This window comes from Carassius auratus, unplaced genomic scaffold (genome assembly GCF_003368295.1).
Source record: "Carassius auratus strain Wakin unplaced genomic scaffold, ASM336829v1 scaf_tig00051972, whole genome shotgun sequence".
Lineage (NCBI taxonomy): Eukaryota > Metazoa > Chordata > Actinopteri > Cypriniformes > Cyprinidae > Carassius > Carassius auratus.
The window spans coordinates 11,541-29,276 of NW_020527218.1; the positions used below are offsets into that span (position 1 = coordinate 11,541).

General features: G+C 34.8%; 1 protein-coding gene across 1 annotated transcript; it reads right to left on the bottom strand.

Moving 5' to 3' along the window:
• Positions 1-3,785: 3,785 nt before the first annotated feature.
• On the bottom strand, positions 3,786-10,142 carry LOC113090033 (homeobox protein SIX6-like). Its single transcript, XM_026256148.1, has 3 exons — positions 9,282-10,142; positions 6,986-7,149; positions 3,786-4,668 (listed from the first exon to the last, which is right to left on the bottom strand). The coding sequence occupies exons 1-3, from the start codon at positions 9,687-9,689 to the stop codon at positions 4,464-4,466; spliced, it is 777 nt and encodes a 258-aa protein (XP_026111933.1). The 5' UTR covers positions 9,690-10,142; the 3' UTR covers positions 3,786-4,463.
• Positions 10,143-17,736: the final 7,594 nt, after the last annotated feature.

The following is a 17,736-nucleotide window of genomic DNA, read 5'->3' on the forward strand; positions in this document are numbered from 1 at the left end:
TGATGGGGCTCTGGTGATGACTTCGATGCTTCTTCTCGCGCGATCAGTTGAACTCGTGGCCGATGCATGCGCTCGTTTGTGATGCGGTTCATTGTGATGCATGAGTGAACAATATGCTTCATATGGCATCATCTCGCTCAGATTAATTTCTCTGAATGTGTACTGCCTTGTTCACTGACATGCAGTATTAAACATACAGTGTTATGAATGCAAACGCCTGACTCCTGTCTCTCTGGGTTATTCACATTAACCTCAGCATTAGTTTGTAGTCCACCAGATGGCAGCAAGCAGCGAGGATAGTGTAGTTATGCAGCTCTTTTTCTGTTTTGAATTATATTTGGTGGATTGGTTGGAAAAATAACAATTAGAAATATGCACGATCAACAAATTACTTTGATCTATTTTAAAAAGGTCAGACCTTTCTTTCAGTGTCTTTACTTTCTATTTGTCATTTATTTCTTTACATGATGTGATTCAGACTTCATATTTTGAGGGCAGAATTGGTTTGGATAAAAGTGTCAAGTCTCCACTTAGTTAAATATGACAAAACAATAACTGGTTTAAAATTAAAAACTATTAATAAATAAATAAATTTTATTTGTTATTTCTAAAAAAAACATATTTTGTCTTAGTTTGGTTTTGCTTAGTCATTTTAGGTGCTTTCACATTATTTATATATATATATATATATATATATATATATATATATATATATATATATATATATATATATATATATATATTAGGAGAGAGAGATTACATTTTTATTTCAGTATTAGTTTAATTTTGAAGTTATTTTAAGTTTAACCTTTTCATCTAATATTTATATTTTATTTTAACATCATTCAAAATTGTAAGATTTATACTTGATGACAAAGTTGTTTGGTCGAAATCTCCAGGAGTTAGACAAAATCGAAATTAAAACAGCTCATAAATAGAGAAAAAAGATATTCATTTTTATTTTTTAAAATGATAAGGTTTGGTGTTTCAGTTTAGTAAGACAACAGTAATAATATTCAGTCTTATTAGAAATAATCAATATGGTATGAAGTCTAAACTATGAGGGTTATTTTAGTATTATTGCGATATAATTATTATAGTTTTATTTCATATTTTGAATTAGTTTTTATATTATCTGTTTTATTTTTATCATTTGCAATTAGTTTTTGTCTTGTTTTAAGCATAAGGTTTATGCTTAAAATATATATTTCTAATGGGAAAATACTACAAGTAAGCTTTAAACAAAGTCTCAGTATTGAACATTATTATATAAATGTATCTAGTTTTGAGGGTGTTTCTACGAGGGGGAATCATACAGACATCCCAGCATATAAATGAGCGTCATTAGCGTTATAACAGCTTACAGACAGTCTCTCAGTGTCTCCAGCTGCTTGATCTCTCGCTCCAGACGGGAACATGGTGCTTCCTCCAGACAGAGGACGATGAGCTTGAGGAAATCTGACCTTCAGATGGACGGTAAGACATGAGGGAGAAATCCAGATGCAGGAACAACTGTGACATGCTGAGAATGGCCTCGGAAAAAGTGCTTCGGTTGTATCTACCCTGAAATGTCTCTCCGGGAGGTCTTGGATAAAAATGTCCCCTAACTTTTGCATTTGCAGAACAAATATGTCCAATTACTGACCATACGTCAGGGCAACTTCTGCACAGGGTCAAGCATTAAGGGTCTAATTGAGGATGATGCTGACCTGGGGTCAATGTGTGCTGCCTGGATGGCACACCAACACCCTCCACGTTAATGAGATGAGAGCCTCTCTCCTCCGACCATTATCGTCTGGTAACGGCACACAAGAAAGGTCAGTCAAACTTTTAGTTTCTGTAAAAAGCCCAGTCAAGTTTATATGGAAGCCCGTTTCTGCCACTAAATAAAAATTAACTTTTTTTCTCAGAAGATGGTTCATATCTTGCAATCTGACTTTATAATACAATTCTGAGAAAAAAAGAAAGGCAGAATTGCAATTGTGAGAAAAAAAACTCAGATTGGTGACTTTATAGCTCGCAATTCTGACTTTAAAACTCACAATTTTGACTATATATCGCAAATGCATGTTATTAAGTCAAGAAAATCAAGATACGAACTTGCAATTCTGAGAAAAAAAGTCAGAATTGTGAGATAAAATGTCGCAATGACCTTATTTTATTTCTTATGTAGTGGCAGAAATGGGCTTGCATAAGTTTAAATATAATGTACATGCATGAGAAACTTATCCCAGCTCTCTGCTGCCCCCTATCTGCAGATACACAGAGTGCATCAGTGCCTGCTTTTTGAGTGGGTTTTTTTCCCATTAATTAGAGATTTATTAATTTATTTTTTACTGTGAATCACAACACTGATTAGATAATATCGAATAAGGCAGTTCAATGTAGAATAAAAGATATATTGAAACGAGGAATGGAATTATTCTTAATAATAATAAATCTATAATGAATGAGAGATGTTTGTATTTCTACCTTGTTAAATGACAATGTGTATTATTAGTGTTATTTATTTATAGTATATTAGCTTTATATGTTTATTCATATTTTGAATTCTATTATATTTTAAATATTTTCAGGTTGTATTTTAGTTTAAGTTTTAGTAATTTTTACTAACTTTTGTTATTTTTATCGTTGGTTTGTTTTAAGTATTTCTATATTTTCTAACTTTTGTTTCTTTTTGTTTATTTTAGCTGTTTTATTTCAGTGTAATTGTGTTGTTTTAAATGTGGTATTACAACATTTCAAAAGTTCATTCATTTCTTCATATAATATGTTTAATATTTTTATTTCAGTTTTGTCTTTTTATCTTTTTGGGGGTCCTTGATCTCTGTATTCCTAGGTTTTGTGTCTGATTGAATGATGGGATGTCATTTAGTTTAGTTAAGAATGTTAATGAAGTATATTTCGTTCTATGTACATTTCTTAAACATTAATTTCAACACAAATAGTGTTGCTGTTCAGTCCTGTGCATCAGTATCCAGTATTTAAATCAGTGATATTCAATAGCAGCAGATGTATTTCTTACATAGATCTTTAGATCCATTATAATAATGACTCTTACCTCTTCTTTTATGTTGCAGAGTTGAACTCTATGTGATTTAATGGAAACATAATGCAGAAATCTTGCAAATCTTGAAAACTGAGTCAGCGTCATACAATAAAATGCTACATTTTATAAGATAATATATGTTATTTAAAATTACTGTATAATTGAGAAAACTTTTAGTCTATTTAACAAAGCAACTTTTACAGTAAAACTGTAAAATAAATAATGTAAACAAAAGAAAAACACTAAAAATTTGTAATTCAATGTTTTTTTTAATGTATAGTAAAAATAATAAAAATAATAATAATAATTGTTGAACTTATCATACAGTAAATGTACTTATTTATGAATTATGATGCATTATATTTTAGAAGACGGATATTTAAATTGCTGTAAAATATTACCTTATAATTGAGAAAATGTATATGTTAAAGCAATATACATATTTATACAGAAAACTGCTTTGTATAAAAAAATGTGGCTTATTATTTACAGGTGAAAATATATTATATTATAAATGCAATAAATCTACTTTTAGAATAAAATATAGATCTATTTTATACAAGTATGAAATTTTCTTCTTTTGTGTTTTACAGAAAGTCATAAAGGTTTGTAATGACATGACAGTATTTTAATTTATTCCTTCAAATGGTGATTTAGTTTTTGTAAAGCTGTATTATTCGAACAGTTAATTGTGCACTTGTTATAAGTTGTGAGCAGCCTACAATTCACACTTCGGGTCTCTTCAAAAATAATTTCATTTATTTGAAAACTGCAAACAACAGACAAATGAAGACAAGACCGTGGCGTTCTTCACGTGACTTCGGTGAGTATATGGGTGTGTAAATGAGTTTGAAGAGTGTAGGCACATAGAAAGCTGTGTGTTCACTGAAATGAAACGTAGAGTATGTTGATGTGTGATTCGTGAGATGTTGACAGAAACCTGTTCGGCTGCTGTTTTTACAACACCTTTCGGTGGCTCAGAAATTCACAGCAAGGTCAGCAGCATAACACGTGAGTTAAACTATGTAATATACTTGTGTAATACACTTCAGAGGTCCTAAATCCTCATTTAACACAAGCAACTGACACAACCTACACTATACTCTTATAAAAGATCGAAGCAGATCAAACCGTTCCATGTTTGTAGTGCTATGAAAGGTGATCTACAATATATATATCCTTCTGTGCGATATGTCTCGTATTTGTGTGCCACCTGAGTATAAGAACGACTGAAAAAAGCCAATGAACCTGAAGAGACTGATTTGGCACGTGCCTTTTAAGAGGACCGGTCTTAAACGTGTAGCTCCTCTTTGGTCAAGGACGGACCAAACATAAAAAAGGGAGTTTTAGTTTAGTCTTTTCCTGTAAGTGCATGTCTAAGCAGCTCTCCAGACGCTTCAAACGCAGGCGTTCTTCACGACTCAAAGTCGCTGTCGCTGCTGATGGATATGTCTGGGGTGGAGGCCCCGGTCCCCCGCGGCCCCGTGCCCGAGCTGCAGTCGCTGTTCTCCCCCGGGCTCCCGGGACGATGCGGTGAGGAGCCCTGGAGGTGTGTGTTGTGCTCCGAGGAACATTCAGGAGAGCTTCCCGAGGGATGACGGGAGGAATCTTGCTGCAGCCTGGAGGGAAAAAGAGTTACTCGTGAGATGCAAATCAACATAGATGCATTCTCTTAAAGCGGGAAAACAGGAAATGTTCACTGAAGGGCTCTTTGGGCATCACTGTGAAAACCCTTCTTTTGGAACCTTTATATTTAAAGGGATAGTTCACCCAAAAATAAAAATTCTGTCATGAATTACACACCCTCATGTCATTTCAAAACCAGTACGACCTTCGGAAAACACAAATTAAGATGTTTCTGATGAAATCCGAGAGCTCTCTGACCCTTACACGAACAAGGCTCAGAAACAGCAAGGAGATCTGTAAAATAATCCATGTGACACTCCATAGTCAGGGGCGCACATCATTTTTTCATAAGAGAACCTGGAGATTTGGTTTGGTTCTCACACTGCATATAGCGAGACCCATTAAATATAACTATAATTTAAATACATTTATGCATTTAGCAAATCCTTTTATCCAAAGTGATTTACAGTGCATTCAGGCTATCAATTTTTACCTATCACGTGTTCCCGGGGAATTGAAACCCCAACCTTGCGCTCGATAACGCATTGCTCTACCAGTTGAGCTACAGGAACACTATAAAAACTATTTTAAAAAATGGAGTAATAATAGGTAGCCTATAATATTATTGTACTTTATTTATTTAGTTTTTAAAAAATAAAATAATAGTGTATGATAATATTATTAAAAATAAAAGGCAGTCCTAGAATTAAATACAAATACATTTATTTTATAGTAAACTTAAAAATAAAATGCTAATATTTACTACTACTTTCTTTCTTTGCCTTTTTAAGAAGAATCGCTTTATGTAATCCCCAATTTTAAGTCGCTTTGGATAAAAGAGTCTAAAAATAAATAAATAAATAAAAGCATTTTCATCATATTCAAACTTAAAAAGCAGGCTTTTATTTTGGCGGGTTTCCGGGAAGTAAGTATACGCGCTTCCGGTTTTAGCGCTGCTGCTGATTAAAGAGCGTCAGTGGACGCATGTCACAGGTTTGCATTGTGCTTTGAAAACAGCCTAGATTTATGCTTTCAGGTTGAAAATAAAACGTAGATAGTACAGTTTGTGATCCAAAATGGTAATTGTGTATTAACAGCTGTCAACCATGTCGGTACGCAAATGCACTGTCAGAACATATTTATATAACGCATTTTTTATTTTGGTCGCAATTATGTGCACCCGTTTATAGCGCCATTTTGGAGAATATCACATGCGTAGGCAACGTATGTACTTGGATACACTGTTTACGCTGTTTACACTTTGATCTGAACGTAAACTAACATATCTGTGTACATACTGTATGTTGCATACGTTGTTTACGCATGTGATACCCTCCAAAATGGCGCTATAGAGTGACACGGAGGAGACGAATTGTTGAATAAAGTAGTTATTTTTGTTTTCTTTGCGTACAAAAAGTAATCTCATAGCTCATGTCACATGGATTATTTTATTACAGATCTCCTTGCTGTTTTTCTGAGCCATAAAAAAATTAAATTAAAAAAATTCCACTAAAAATACCCTTTTGTGGAATTGAATAAGTTCTATGGCTCTTCATGAAAAAAAAAAACTTTTTTTTTAAGAGGACCATAAGGGAAGTCCATATAATCGTGTGCACTTTATTAATCCTTCTGAAGCTATTCAATAGTTGTGTCAGAAATCCTCCAAAATGTAACTATATAGTCACATGAATACTTTTACAGTGCTTTTGACTTAATGGACCTGAACAAACATGAATTAACAAAGAACAGTCTAACACTTGTATTAATTAACATTAACAAAGATTAAAAATACTGCAACAAATGTATTGCTTACTGTTAGTTAATGCATTAATTAACATTATTTAATACCATGTAATGTCTTATATTTAGTATATTTAATACATTATTATAGTATTCATTAAAACATTGAATAAGCTTTAATTTATGTATGCATAAATCTTTTATATTTTCTAAAATTTTAGTATTTCCTAATGTGCTTTTTAAATTTTTATAGGATTTTATATATATTTCTAATATAGCCTTAATTTTTTATTTGTCATTGTAATGTAATTTTTGTACATTAACTAGTTACAGTTAGCGGTTGAGGCAACATTTCACATTTATGTGCTTTTATTTCTACTTGCTATTCATATTTTGTTTTACTTAAATCATAGTTTGAATAATGAAAATGATTTTAGTGGTTTTGGCTAACATTAGCAACACCAAATGAGCAGTGAAATACAAATTGGCAAATTCAAGGTTCAAGACAAATCTCAAGTTATCAAGTAATCATTCATTTTTACAGTGAAGCTGTAATGTTCGTCTGTGTACCTGTTTTTAGCAGACGCCGCTCTGTCCCGCTGTCTCCTGTTTTTGAACCAGTTGCCCACCTGAGTGGGGGTGAGTCCCGTGGCCTGAGCCAGATGATGCTTTCTGGAGGGGTTTGGATAGGGGTCCTGCAGGTACCACTCCCTCAGGAGACTACGGGTTCGCTCCTAAAAAACACGAGAACAAGACACAGCTGTCAATAAGCCCAAAGACTGACAGTGACTTCAAAGTTACAGCATCGTTCAAAAATACTGAGTTTTTTAATATTTCTGCTGTTTTCGGTCTTCTCTGCTCATCATTCCTCCAGTCTTCAGTGTCACATGATCCTTCAGAGATCAGTCTGATTATACTGATTTACTGCTCAAGAAACTATTATTATCAATCTTGAAATTGATTGTGCTGCTAATTTTTTTTTGTGGAAACTGATACTTTTTGCAGGGAATTGAATACAAAGTTCAAAAGAACAGAATTTATTTAAAATATAAATCTTTACTATCACTGAATCTCAAATGCATTCTTTTTTTTACTCATTTTTTTTTTTAAACTTTTTGCATAAATCATCAGATTTTGTGCAATTTTTTTAGAAATGACCAGTAATAACATGTTTGTGACCCTGGACCACAAAACCAGTCATAAGGGGTAAATACTGAGAAAATCATCTTTAAACGTGTCCAAATGAAGTTCTTTGCCATGCATATTACTAATCAAAAATTAAGTTTTGATATTACGGTAGGAAATTTACCAAATATCTTCATGGAACATGATCTTTACTTAATATCCTAATGATTTTTGGCATAAAAGAAAAATGGCTAATTTTGACCCATACAATGTACTGTTAACTATTGCTACTCAAGCTACTTAAGACTGGTTTCATGTTCCAGGGTCACATTTGGTGAAGCTTAGTGTCTTTTAAAAAGCTTGAGATGGATAACAGCATTATATCTAATTAAAGCACATTTCAAATAATCGGTCTGCAGGTGAGGATGTATTTATAGATCGCTATAACCTGAAGAAACACTGGGTGCTAAAGAGGATCAGTCTCATTACACTGAGAAAAAAAACAAACAATGCAAGTAGCATCAACATTAACCAGTGTTATTCATCTAAAAAACACCTTTCCTTCATATGCAATGTTTATAATGTTGCTTTGTTGTAATTAGCTTCACAGTATACACTCATAATCATGCAACAGTTGATATTTCATCACGATGTCCTTGGAAATCCAAGCTAAGAAGGGCAGAAGTTGTTATTGTGCTGAAGTCAATCCCAGTTTGTGTGCTAAGAGGCTAGTGATCATATACCGTCTGCTGCAGTGATTACGTTTCACTTCAAGCATTTCCTGCACCTTTGTGAAGTGAACCACTTTATAATCCACTTTCCGTTTCAGTTCACATTCGGCCGGTCTGCAAAAACAATCACGGACTCAGGGAATCGTTATAAGGGCTTTGCAAAGCAGTTTAGCTGTGAGTTAATCTGGAGCAGGGTGAAAAGGTAGAAAGTCATCATGGGGAACGAGAGCTTAAATGCCACAGGTGGTCCTCGGCTCAAGAGGCTTAAGAAGTCTCTCATGCTGTCATAGATGCTGGGTTTGCATTGTAGTGTGGAGAATGAGGAGCAATTAAGCCTTCATTTGTTTGCACTGCCACTGTTTAAATACACTTTAAAAGTGAAAATGTAGAGCTATTTCTCAGTCAGGCCTTCGAAATGTCTTTGTCTCATTCGGTTAGAACTGAGGCAGAAAAAGTATCACTTGTGTTTTAGATGAAGAAACATTTTGGTGCACAAACAATCAGATGCAAAGCCTGATTCATGCACACTTTGATCTGAAGCATTGCTTTTTCAGCGTGCTTCTGTCACTTAGAGTTTGTTAGACTTTAAGTTACACTGTAACAAATGGTTTCTAGGTTAAATAATTGAATCAGCGTAGAATTTATATTTCGTGTGATCTTAAAAACCTTTCAGAAAGTCGATACTTGGAATTAGTTTTGTAGACCACTGTATTTTGTGCATTTGAATTTCTTTAGAAAACTTAAAATGTAATTGAAATGCATGAGTTACGAGCCAAAACAAAGGCGAAGGAAATGTTCCACGTGTTGCTGTTCTTCAAAGAAGATGAAACATGAGGGAGTTTGGATTTATGGTCACTGCACATCCCTCATCTTTCAAAAAGCACTAACCCAACCAGCTGGGTCAAAGTAACCCAACACGTGTATCCTCCAGCGCTGGGTTGCCAAATAACCCAAGTCTGGTTGTTTTTAACCCAGCGTTTTTTAGCGTGCATGTTCCCCGTGTGTCTCACCTTAAAGCAGTGCGTCTTCTGCTCTCCGTCCCAGATGGTCCGAGGAAGGGGGAACTTCTTCCGGATGCGGTACTTCTCCACGGGCCCCAGGGGCCTCCCCCGAAGCCGCTCCGCCTCGCGGTAATGCGCGTCCAGCCACAGGTCCTGCAGCTTGGCGTGGGACTCCCGGGTGAAGCGGTGGCTCTGCAGGATCTGATAGAGAGCCTCGAAGTTCCCGCCGTGGAAGGCGACGAGAGCGCGCGCGCGCATCACCGACTCGTGCCGGTTGAGCAGCTCTCCGGCGGAACCGGGCACCGCGGCGGGCAGCGACCAGAGGAAGCGCCCCAAGCGCTCCATGTCTCCCGTCTCCTCCAGATTCTCGCAGACTCGAGCCACCTGCTCAGGTGTGAACAGCGGCAGAGGAAACATGGCTGGGGTTTAGAGCTGCGTTTGGCGCGTCGGTTTATATCACCATTGCGCGCGCAAGTTCCGCTTCACGATCACTCCGGGATGCACCTGTTATATAACACACCTCTAAAGCGACCGACTTCCCGGTAGGATCTGGGGGGAATCGCGGAACGGCGGTGTCTTCCAGTTCTAGTAAAGGAGGAGCGGCGGAATCAAGCCTATTTATAGAGAGATTGAATGCGCATCTTTGCGCTTGTTTTGGGGAGGATTATGCGCCTCGGTCATTAGCCGCTCGGCGGGGGGCTGTTCGCGGAGGAACTGACGGGATGATCGGGTTGTTTGACTAACTGTGGAGCACATTAACTGTCACAGACTTATTTCATTCTGCTGCATGAATGGAAACCCGATGCAGCCAGTGAAAAGCGTTCTGCTGGAGACAGCACGTGATAATAAGATGCAACCTTTCCATCCCACATACTGTATGGTTCTTTACCGTGGAAAAAGGTTCTTAAAAAGTTCCTAATATAAGAAAAGTGGAACCGTCTGCTTAGATATATTATGAAACCTTTCAAACGTATGTAAATGCACGTTTTTGTTCTTATTTTAGATATCATATGATGCAGAAATAAATTAATTTCATTTTTAGTGCATGCACTATCCACGTCTGAAAAATTAAACAATTAATCTCTTGTGTTAAAATATTTGCTTGTATAAGAATATGATGGCGTTGCAAGTTATTTTTTGTAATTGTCAAATTGTGCACATGATGCATTTTCTGAAAAATAAGTTGCACTTATAATAACTTAGAATAACATTTGTATATGAAATCTGTCAAACAAATTGCAGATCATTTCTGGTTGAGTAAAGATGGCATGTTAGAGGTAAAATACAAAATTTTGTTTGAAAAGAAAATTATTATTAATAATAATAAATACATTTAAATTAAAAATAATATTTAACAGAAATGTTAGTCATTAAAATATATTTATAATTGTTCTTTATAAATATTATAAATATTCTGTCTATCTTTGTAACCCTTAATACCTGCATCCATGTTGGTGAAAATTAATCTTAATTAAAAAAAATCTAAATAGTTATAAAAATATTATTCTGTGCCAAAACTAGAATTGAGAAAAAAAAAATTTGCTTAAATTTTGCTCAAACTCTGAACAGTCGAGCCAGTTCTGATTTTAGTTTATTTTAATGCATTTTCTTGGCTGCATTTGTCCATACAGGACAGAAAGATGCACTAATGTGTTTGGGTTGCTCAGGCGCTGTATGTGATAAATTGAGCAGAGGCCTTTGGTGTTGTCATACTGTCTTTAATTGGGATTTGATCAGAGCGAGGTGCTTAGGCCGTGGAAATCACTATCACATGAGGAGACATTTCGAGATGCATGTTTCCTAAATCGCTTCAGAATCCACCACAATCCCGACTGACTAATACCTCCTTAATTAATCTGGACGCGGTTGCACCGTCTCCTCTGTGACCCTGGAGCAGCTCTGAGCACCTTATTACAATAATATCCCCCTCCAGATCTTCTGGCCATTAATCAGGCCGGCACAAGACCATTTTACTATTAATCCGGTTTAGCATAAGCATCTGTCAACAAACTGGTTAAACAAACCTGCAACTATACCCTTACTGCTGAAATGAGTTTCATTACAGGCTGGTTTTTAATTTTCTTAATGTTAATAAATGAATATCTGACATCAGCTGTGACTATATACAGTATATAATTGTGTGAATAATATGTATTAAAAGTTTATTAAAACATTTTGTATTTATTCTACCTATATATATATATTTTTAAACACACAATGACATCTTATAAAATGATGAACTTATAATACTAATACTAATAATACTGCAACCTAATTTCATATCTATATCAATAATATCATACTTAGATGATTTTCTGTTTTTAGACAGAAGACACAAGGAAATCTAATATATAGGAGTCATTTCAAATTTACATGGATATGTCAAAAAATTAATAAATAAACAAATTAATAAGCAATCATTCAGAATCATTATTAAGGAGACCTGAAATATAGATATAGACTCAATCTCCTTTATTTTATACTTTTATCATATGCATTTTTTCCCCAGTCAACATACATTAATATAGCGACAGCAATTATGCATTTAACACTTTTTGAATGTTTCAAATATTTAAAATTCACTTTAGACCATTTCTAAAGAAAGTGTACACTTCATCGGTCTCCTTTGACATCAGAATGGATTTTTTATTTATTAAGTTCAGAGCTTCTTGTGTTTCGATTGGATTCTTTCAGTGAAACACTGTGTGTGTGTGTGTGTGTGTGTGTGTGTGTGTGTGTGTGTGTGGAGCGTCTGCAGACTGCATATGGCTCATAACCAGTCTTAATCGTGCTCTCGGGGCAAATGATGCTAAATCTTGATACGGACTGCTCAGTAAAGGTTGCAGTCAGGTGAAGGTCGAGATTTGGAGGCTTTTATCTGATCTGTCTAGATCTACACTGATCTGTCATTATGGAGGGATTTGTGCATGTGTTCAGAAAGTTTGTTGTCATGAAACACAAAAGCCTTTGTTACTCCATTAACATCTGTTTCCTGTAATAAATCACAGCTAATACTCCCTGAGAGGACATTAATAATGATCTCATTAAATATACCTAAAGAAGAATACTCAAAGCCATCATCATGATTTTTTTTATTTTGATTTGATTTATTTGACAATATATTTAAAACAAGTAGGCTACAATCAAGCCCAAAAGACCAATTCATACACATCTTTAAAAGAAACTGTTGAGGATAAAATACACAAAAAAAGCCATAGGCTTATTTCCATTGTGGTCCTCAGAATTAAAAAATGGGAATGAGATCAAACAACACACATCATCATATAATACCTCAAACATCGTTAAAAATACATTTTTAACTTCTCTTCTAAAAAACCTTCTTCTTGAATTTGTTTTAAGCAATCAGGCAATTCATTTCAAGCAACAGCGCTAGAATACAAAAACGAATTCTTCCCATTTAAACTCTTATACCGACACAAGTATATATCATTTATCCTTGACCTTGTAGAAAAACTATGAATATCTCTTATGAAAACATAATAATCACACAAATACTTTGGAACATTTCTCTGTAATATTTTATACACCATCATCAACTTAAGAAAAATTACCCTCTTGTCCACTTTTAAAAACCCTATTTCCCTAAAATGATTAGCATTTAAATGCATTTGTGGATTAAGTCATAGAATAATTCTACACAACTTGTTCTGAGCAGTCTGTAATTTAATTTTCACTCGTTTCGTAGAGCCACTATACCAGAAAGTTGCTGCATAATCAAAATGTGTGTGCACTAATGCACCAGCTAACATTTTTAAGGTTTGAGTATCTAAGTAAGCAGCCTGTCTCCCTAAGAATTTTATTCGATTACTACTTTAGAATGAACTTGAACAGCCATACTAGTTAATTTATCATTCAAAGTACATCCTAAATATTTCACTTCTTGCTTAGCAGTAATCGTCAAATCTCCAACCCTCACTTCTGATTTGGAACATTTTCTCAATTTAGCCGCAGAACCAAATAAAATAGCTTCAGTTTTGCCTAAATGTAAAATCAGTTTATTTTGAAAAAAAAAAAAAAAACAGCTGGATACTTCCACAATCTCTCTTCTTAATTCATTTCCTATTATTTCTTTCTTCTCATCAGTAACAATTATTGTTGCATCATCAGCATATAATAGAAGGTGGCTAGAACAGGCCATTTTTAGATAATTTATATTAAAAAGAGTAAGGGTCCCAATACGCTGCCTTGTGGTACACCACAAGAGATGGGTAAATTATCTGAAAACACTCCGTTTAAGTCTACCATTTGACACCTATTTGAAAGATAAGAGTTAATCCATTGACATGCTTTAGAGTCAAAACCCATAGCATTTAATTTTAATAACAAAATATTATGGTCAACTGTGTCAAAGGCTTTCTGTAAATCTAGTAATACCATCCCACTTAATTTACCTTTATCATATTCTTTCTTTATGTAATCTGTCAAATACAAAATTGTTGTTTCAGTGGAGGCATCCTCCTAAAGCCAGACTGAAGTCATAGAAAATATTACATTTAAAAATATATTCTTCAATTTGGTCAAATAAAATATTTTCAAACACTTTGGATTAGGAAGATAGAATTGACACAGGCCTATAATTACTGATTACTGTATTTGTGTATATACATACCAGTTGTATATTTTTTATTTACAAAAATATTTATATATTAATATATGTATAATTAAAATATAATAATAATTATAATTATTATATGATCTGATTTTAGACATTTTAATCTTACAAACTATATAATTAAAATAAAAAATATTAAGTGATTAAATTAACAACAAAAGACAGAAGGGGAGAAATTAGCTCAGTGAAGATAATTTTCTCTATTAATCTGACTCTCAGACACACACACAGACACACATACACACAGACACACACACACACACACACACGCAGACACACACACACGCAGACACACACACACACACACACACACGCAGACACACACATACACACAGACACACACACACACACGCAGACCCACACACACACGCAGACACACACACACACACACACACACACACAGACACACAAACACACACAGACATACACACACACATGCTGACACACACACACACACACACACACACAGACGCACACACACGCAGACACACACAGACACACACACACACACACACACGCAGACAGTGTGTGTGTGTGTGTGTGTGTGTGTCTGTGTGTGTGTGTGTGTGTGTGTGTGTGTGTGTGTGTCAGCATGTGTGTGTGTATGTCTGTGTGTGTCTGCGTGTGTGTGTGTGTCTCACTTATTGTCTTATTGATCGATTCTTCAGTCAGTGAATACAGCTGGAGCAGATCAGAGTAACACACTTTCTTAACTGGATTGTAATCCAAGGTTTCTTTGGTTTTCATTTCTCCTTTAAACTGTAAAACATAATGACTGATTTGTTCATTGTAAATTTAATTGTCCTTCAAAACTTTAATTAATTCAAAGGTTCTGTGATCACTTTTAGAAATCCTTTGATATCAGTTGTCTTCAGTGTGTCAGTGTCATGTTATTTAAAAAAAATACTTTTAAACATGTAAAACTTTTAAAATAATATGAAAATATAGAATTTTTAACTGAACCGTCCTTCTGATTTTCAATTGATTCAAAAGTCCAAAAGTACACATTTAACATAAATAATGATGTGGCTGTTTTTTCTGTCATTATTTTTTATTAAATAATATAAAATATTACTTATTAATACAATAAAAAAAAATTAAAAAAAATAAAAAAGCTAAAGTTTATAACTGTTTAAGAAATCTAAGATGTACTTCCCCCGATTTATTAAGTTAATGTTATTATTTTTTCAAACATTTAAAATATTCAAAGTTATAGATAGATTATCTTAGAAATTAATAATTAGCTGTTATTTCTAAAAACATGTTTTTTTATATCAAAATATTAAATTTCAATAAATTAAAAATGATAAATTAAAACTAAATTGTATTTAACATGCAAAACCTAAGTAAAGTAAATATTACACTGAAATCAATCAAAAGTAATAGGTGGATTATTCTTAAGCGTAATTAATTTTATTTTTTATCCTGCAAACCAAAGTAGAGCAAACAGATTACAGTTCCTACAGACAGATTAAAAAATGACTAAATCAATCAAATGCTAATTGTATGCACAATATGCTTATTAATGATCTGGTCTTTGTTTATATAGGTTATGATCGGATAAGATCGGATCATGTATGAAGTGTCTCTTCACATTATTTCCAGTCTTTGCCATGGAACCCCACTTGGCATAATTAATTAGGCTTAAATTGGGCTCCTTAACGTGGCCAGCGGGCAGAAGCCGCGGGTGGGATGCAGAATTACCTCGGCCTAGAAACCCACACAAACACACTTAACAAGTAAATGGGTGGAGAACTAATTAGTGTTATCTGCTTATCATGGAGCACCTCATTTACCAAAGACAAGAGCGACACACAATCACAAAAATGTGCTTAAGGACTGACACACACACACACACACACACACACACACTAATACCCCTATTGCAAACAGCTAATTACAAACTCGTTTGCAAATCAATGCCACACTGTTGCCGTATCCCCTCCTCCCTTCCACACAAACACAGTAAACAAACAGCCGCTCCACTCGTGTGTCTTTGTGGAGGAGGAAAGATCAACTGTTGTCCGATCACCAGAATAGGAAGAGCACACACACACACACACACACACACACACACACACGTTTGTTTCTCTATCATGCTGACTTGTGTTGTGTGTGCGTGTTTTTGTGTCATATCAGGACACAACTTTGTATAATGCATGGGTATGACACAGGTATTACAAGGAGAGGGTGACTTATGAGGACATAACCCATGTCCCCATTTTTCAAAACGCTCATAAATCATACAGAATGAGTTTTTTTTGAGAAAGTAAAAATGCACAAAGTTTCCTGTGAGGGTTAGGGTTAGGTGTAGGGTTGGTGTAGGGCCATAGAATATACAGTTTGCACCGTATAAAAACCATTACACATATTGGATGAACACACTTTTCACAAAAACAAACTTAGCTTAGCATCATTCATTCTTTAGGATCCAAACAGGGGTTAATTTAGAAGCCACCAAACCCTTCCATGTTTTCCCCTATTTAAAGACGAGTTGTTACACAAGTAGTTACATGTATACATTTTATTCTGTTGCATTTATTGGGTGTATATAAATCTAAGAATGTAAACACAAAGAGGTAAGCTGAATAATAAAAAAATATTTTTTAATAAAAAATATGTATATGGGGTTATATGATAGCTTTTAAAGATCATTATTTAGTGTATTTGGTGTAATAGAAATATGTTGACATTCCTTTAATGTTCAAAAAACGAAATTATTTTTTCAAATACTGTACATTATTGTAGGTCCTCTATGACCCGCCTCTCAAACACATCATTTTCCACAAAGTCCCGCCTTCTGACAAGAGCAGTCTGCTCTGATTGGCCAACTGAATCAGTGCACTGTGATTGGCTGGACACCGCAAGCACTCCTCGGAAATGTATCACCCCTTTCCAAAATCACGAGCTTCTTCTTTCAAAATAAATGTAAAGACAGATAATTATGTCACAAGTATTTCCACATAGTGATGTAGATGTGTGTGTGTGTGTGTGTGTGTCGGGGTGTGGTTGTAAACAAGGTGTTTTAGGGGGAGTGAGACTCTAGTCTTTACAGATCTTCTTTATGCACCAAGAGCTTGCATCATATGACCCCTTTAATGTAGCATGAAGATTTTCAGGAATGAAGTTTATTGTTGGTTTGATTTGGTAAAGTATTCAGCAATCGATTTTAGCATCTGGTCACAAACTCACCTGCTGACCTTTGACCTTTTATACCGCTTATTCACAAGTGTTTATTCACAAATTAAAGTTTAATAAGTTATTGTAAGCTCTTTTGATTATTAAAGAAAATGATTTCAACCTTTGATCGAACAATTCAAAAATGTGTGTGTGTTCCTCAGTGTAAATCTGTCTCACAACCAGTTAAAAAGATCAATAAACAAAAGTGTTAGTAGACAGAAGATAGATGTTATGATTGGCTTCTCTTGACCTCGATAGTGATACCTGATCATAACAGCACTTATGGTTTGCAGGATTAATTGCAGCTCAGGATGGAATAAATGATTTGTATGATATAACAGGTGTTACTGGAGTTGTTTAGGAATCCTGCAGGGCTCATCCTGATGGCTTATTCTCACCTAATACTTTAATACTCATTAAGGCCTGCCTCTGTGACTTCCAGCATCACCCAGATCTGCTCACAAGCCCCGCCCACAAGACCTGTCCATCACAGAACAGCAAAACATTGACAATGTTAAAGACAGTGTTACTCTGACAATATATGAGAAGAGATGAAGGTATGTTATAAATGCAATGGCATCATTCTGTCTGCATTTAAAGCAGTATTCTTCGTCCACTCCATCCAGCTCTCCTCTAAAGTGTTTTCTTTTA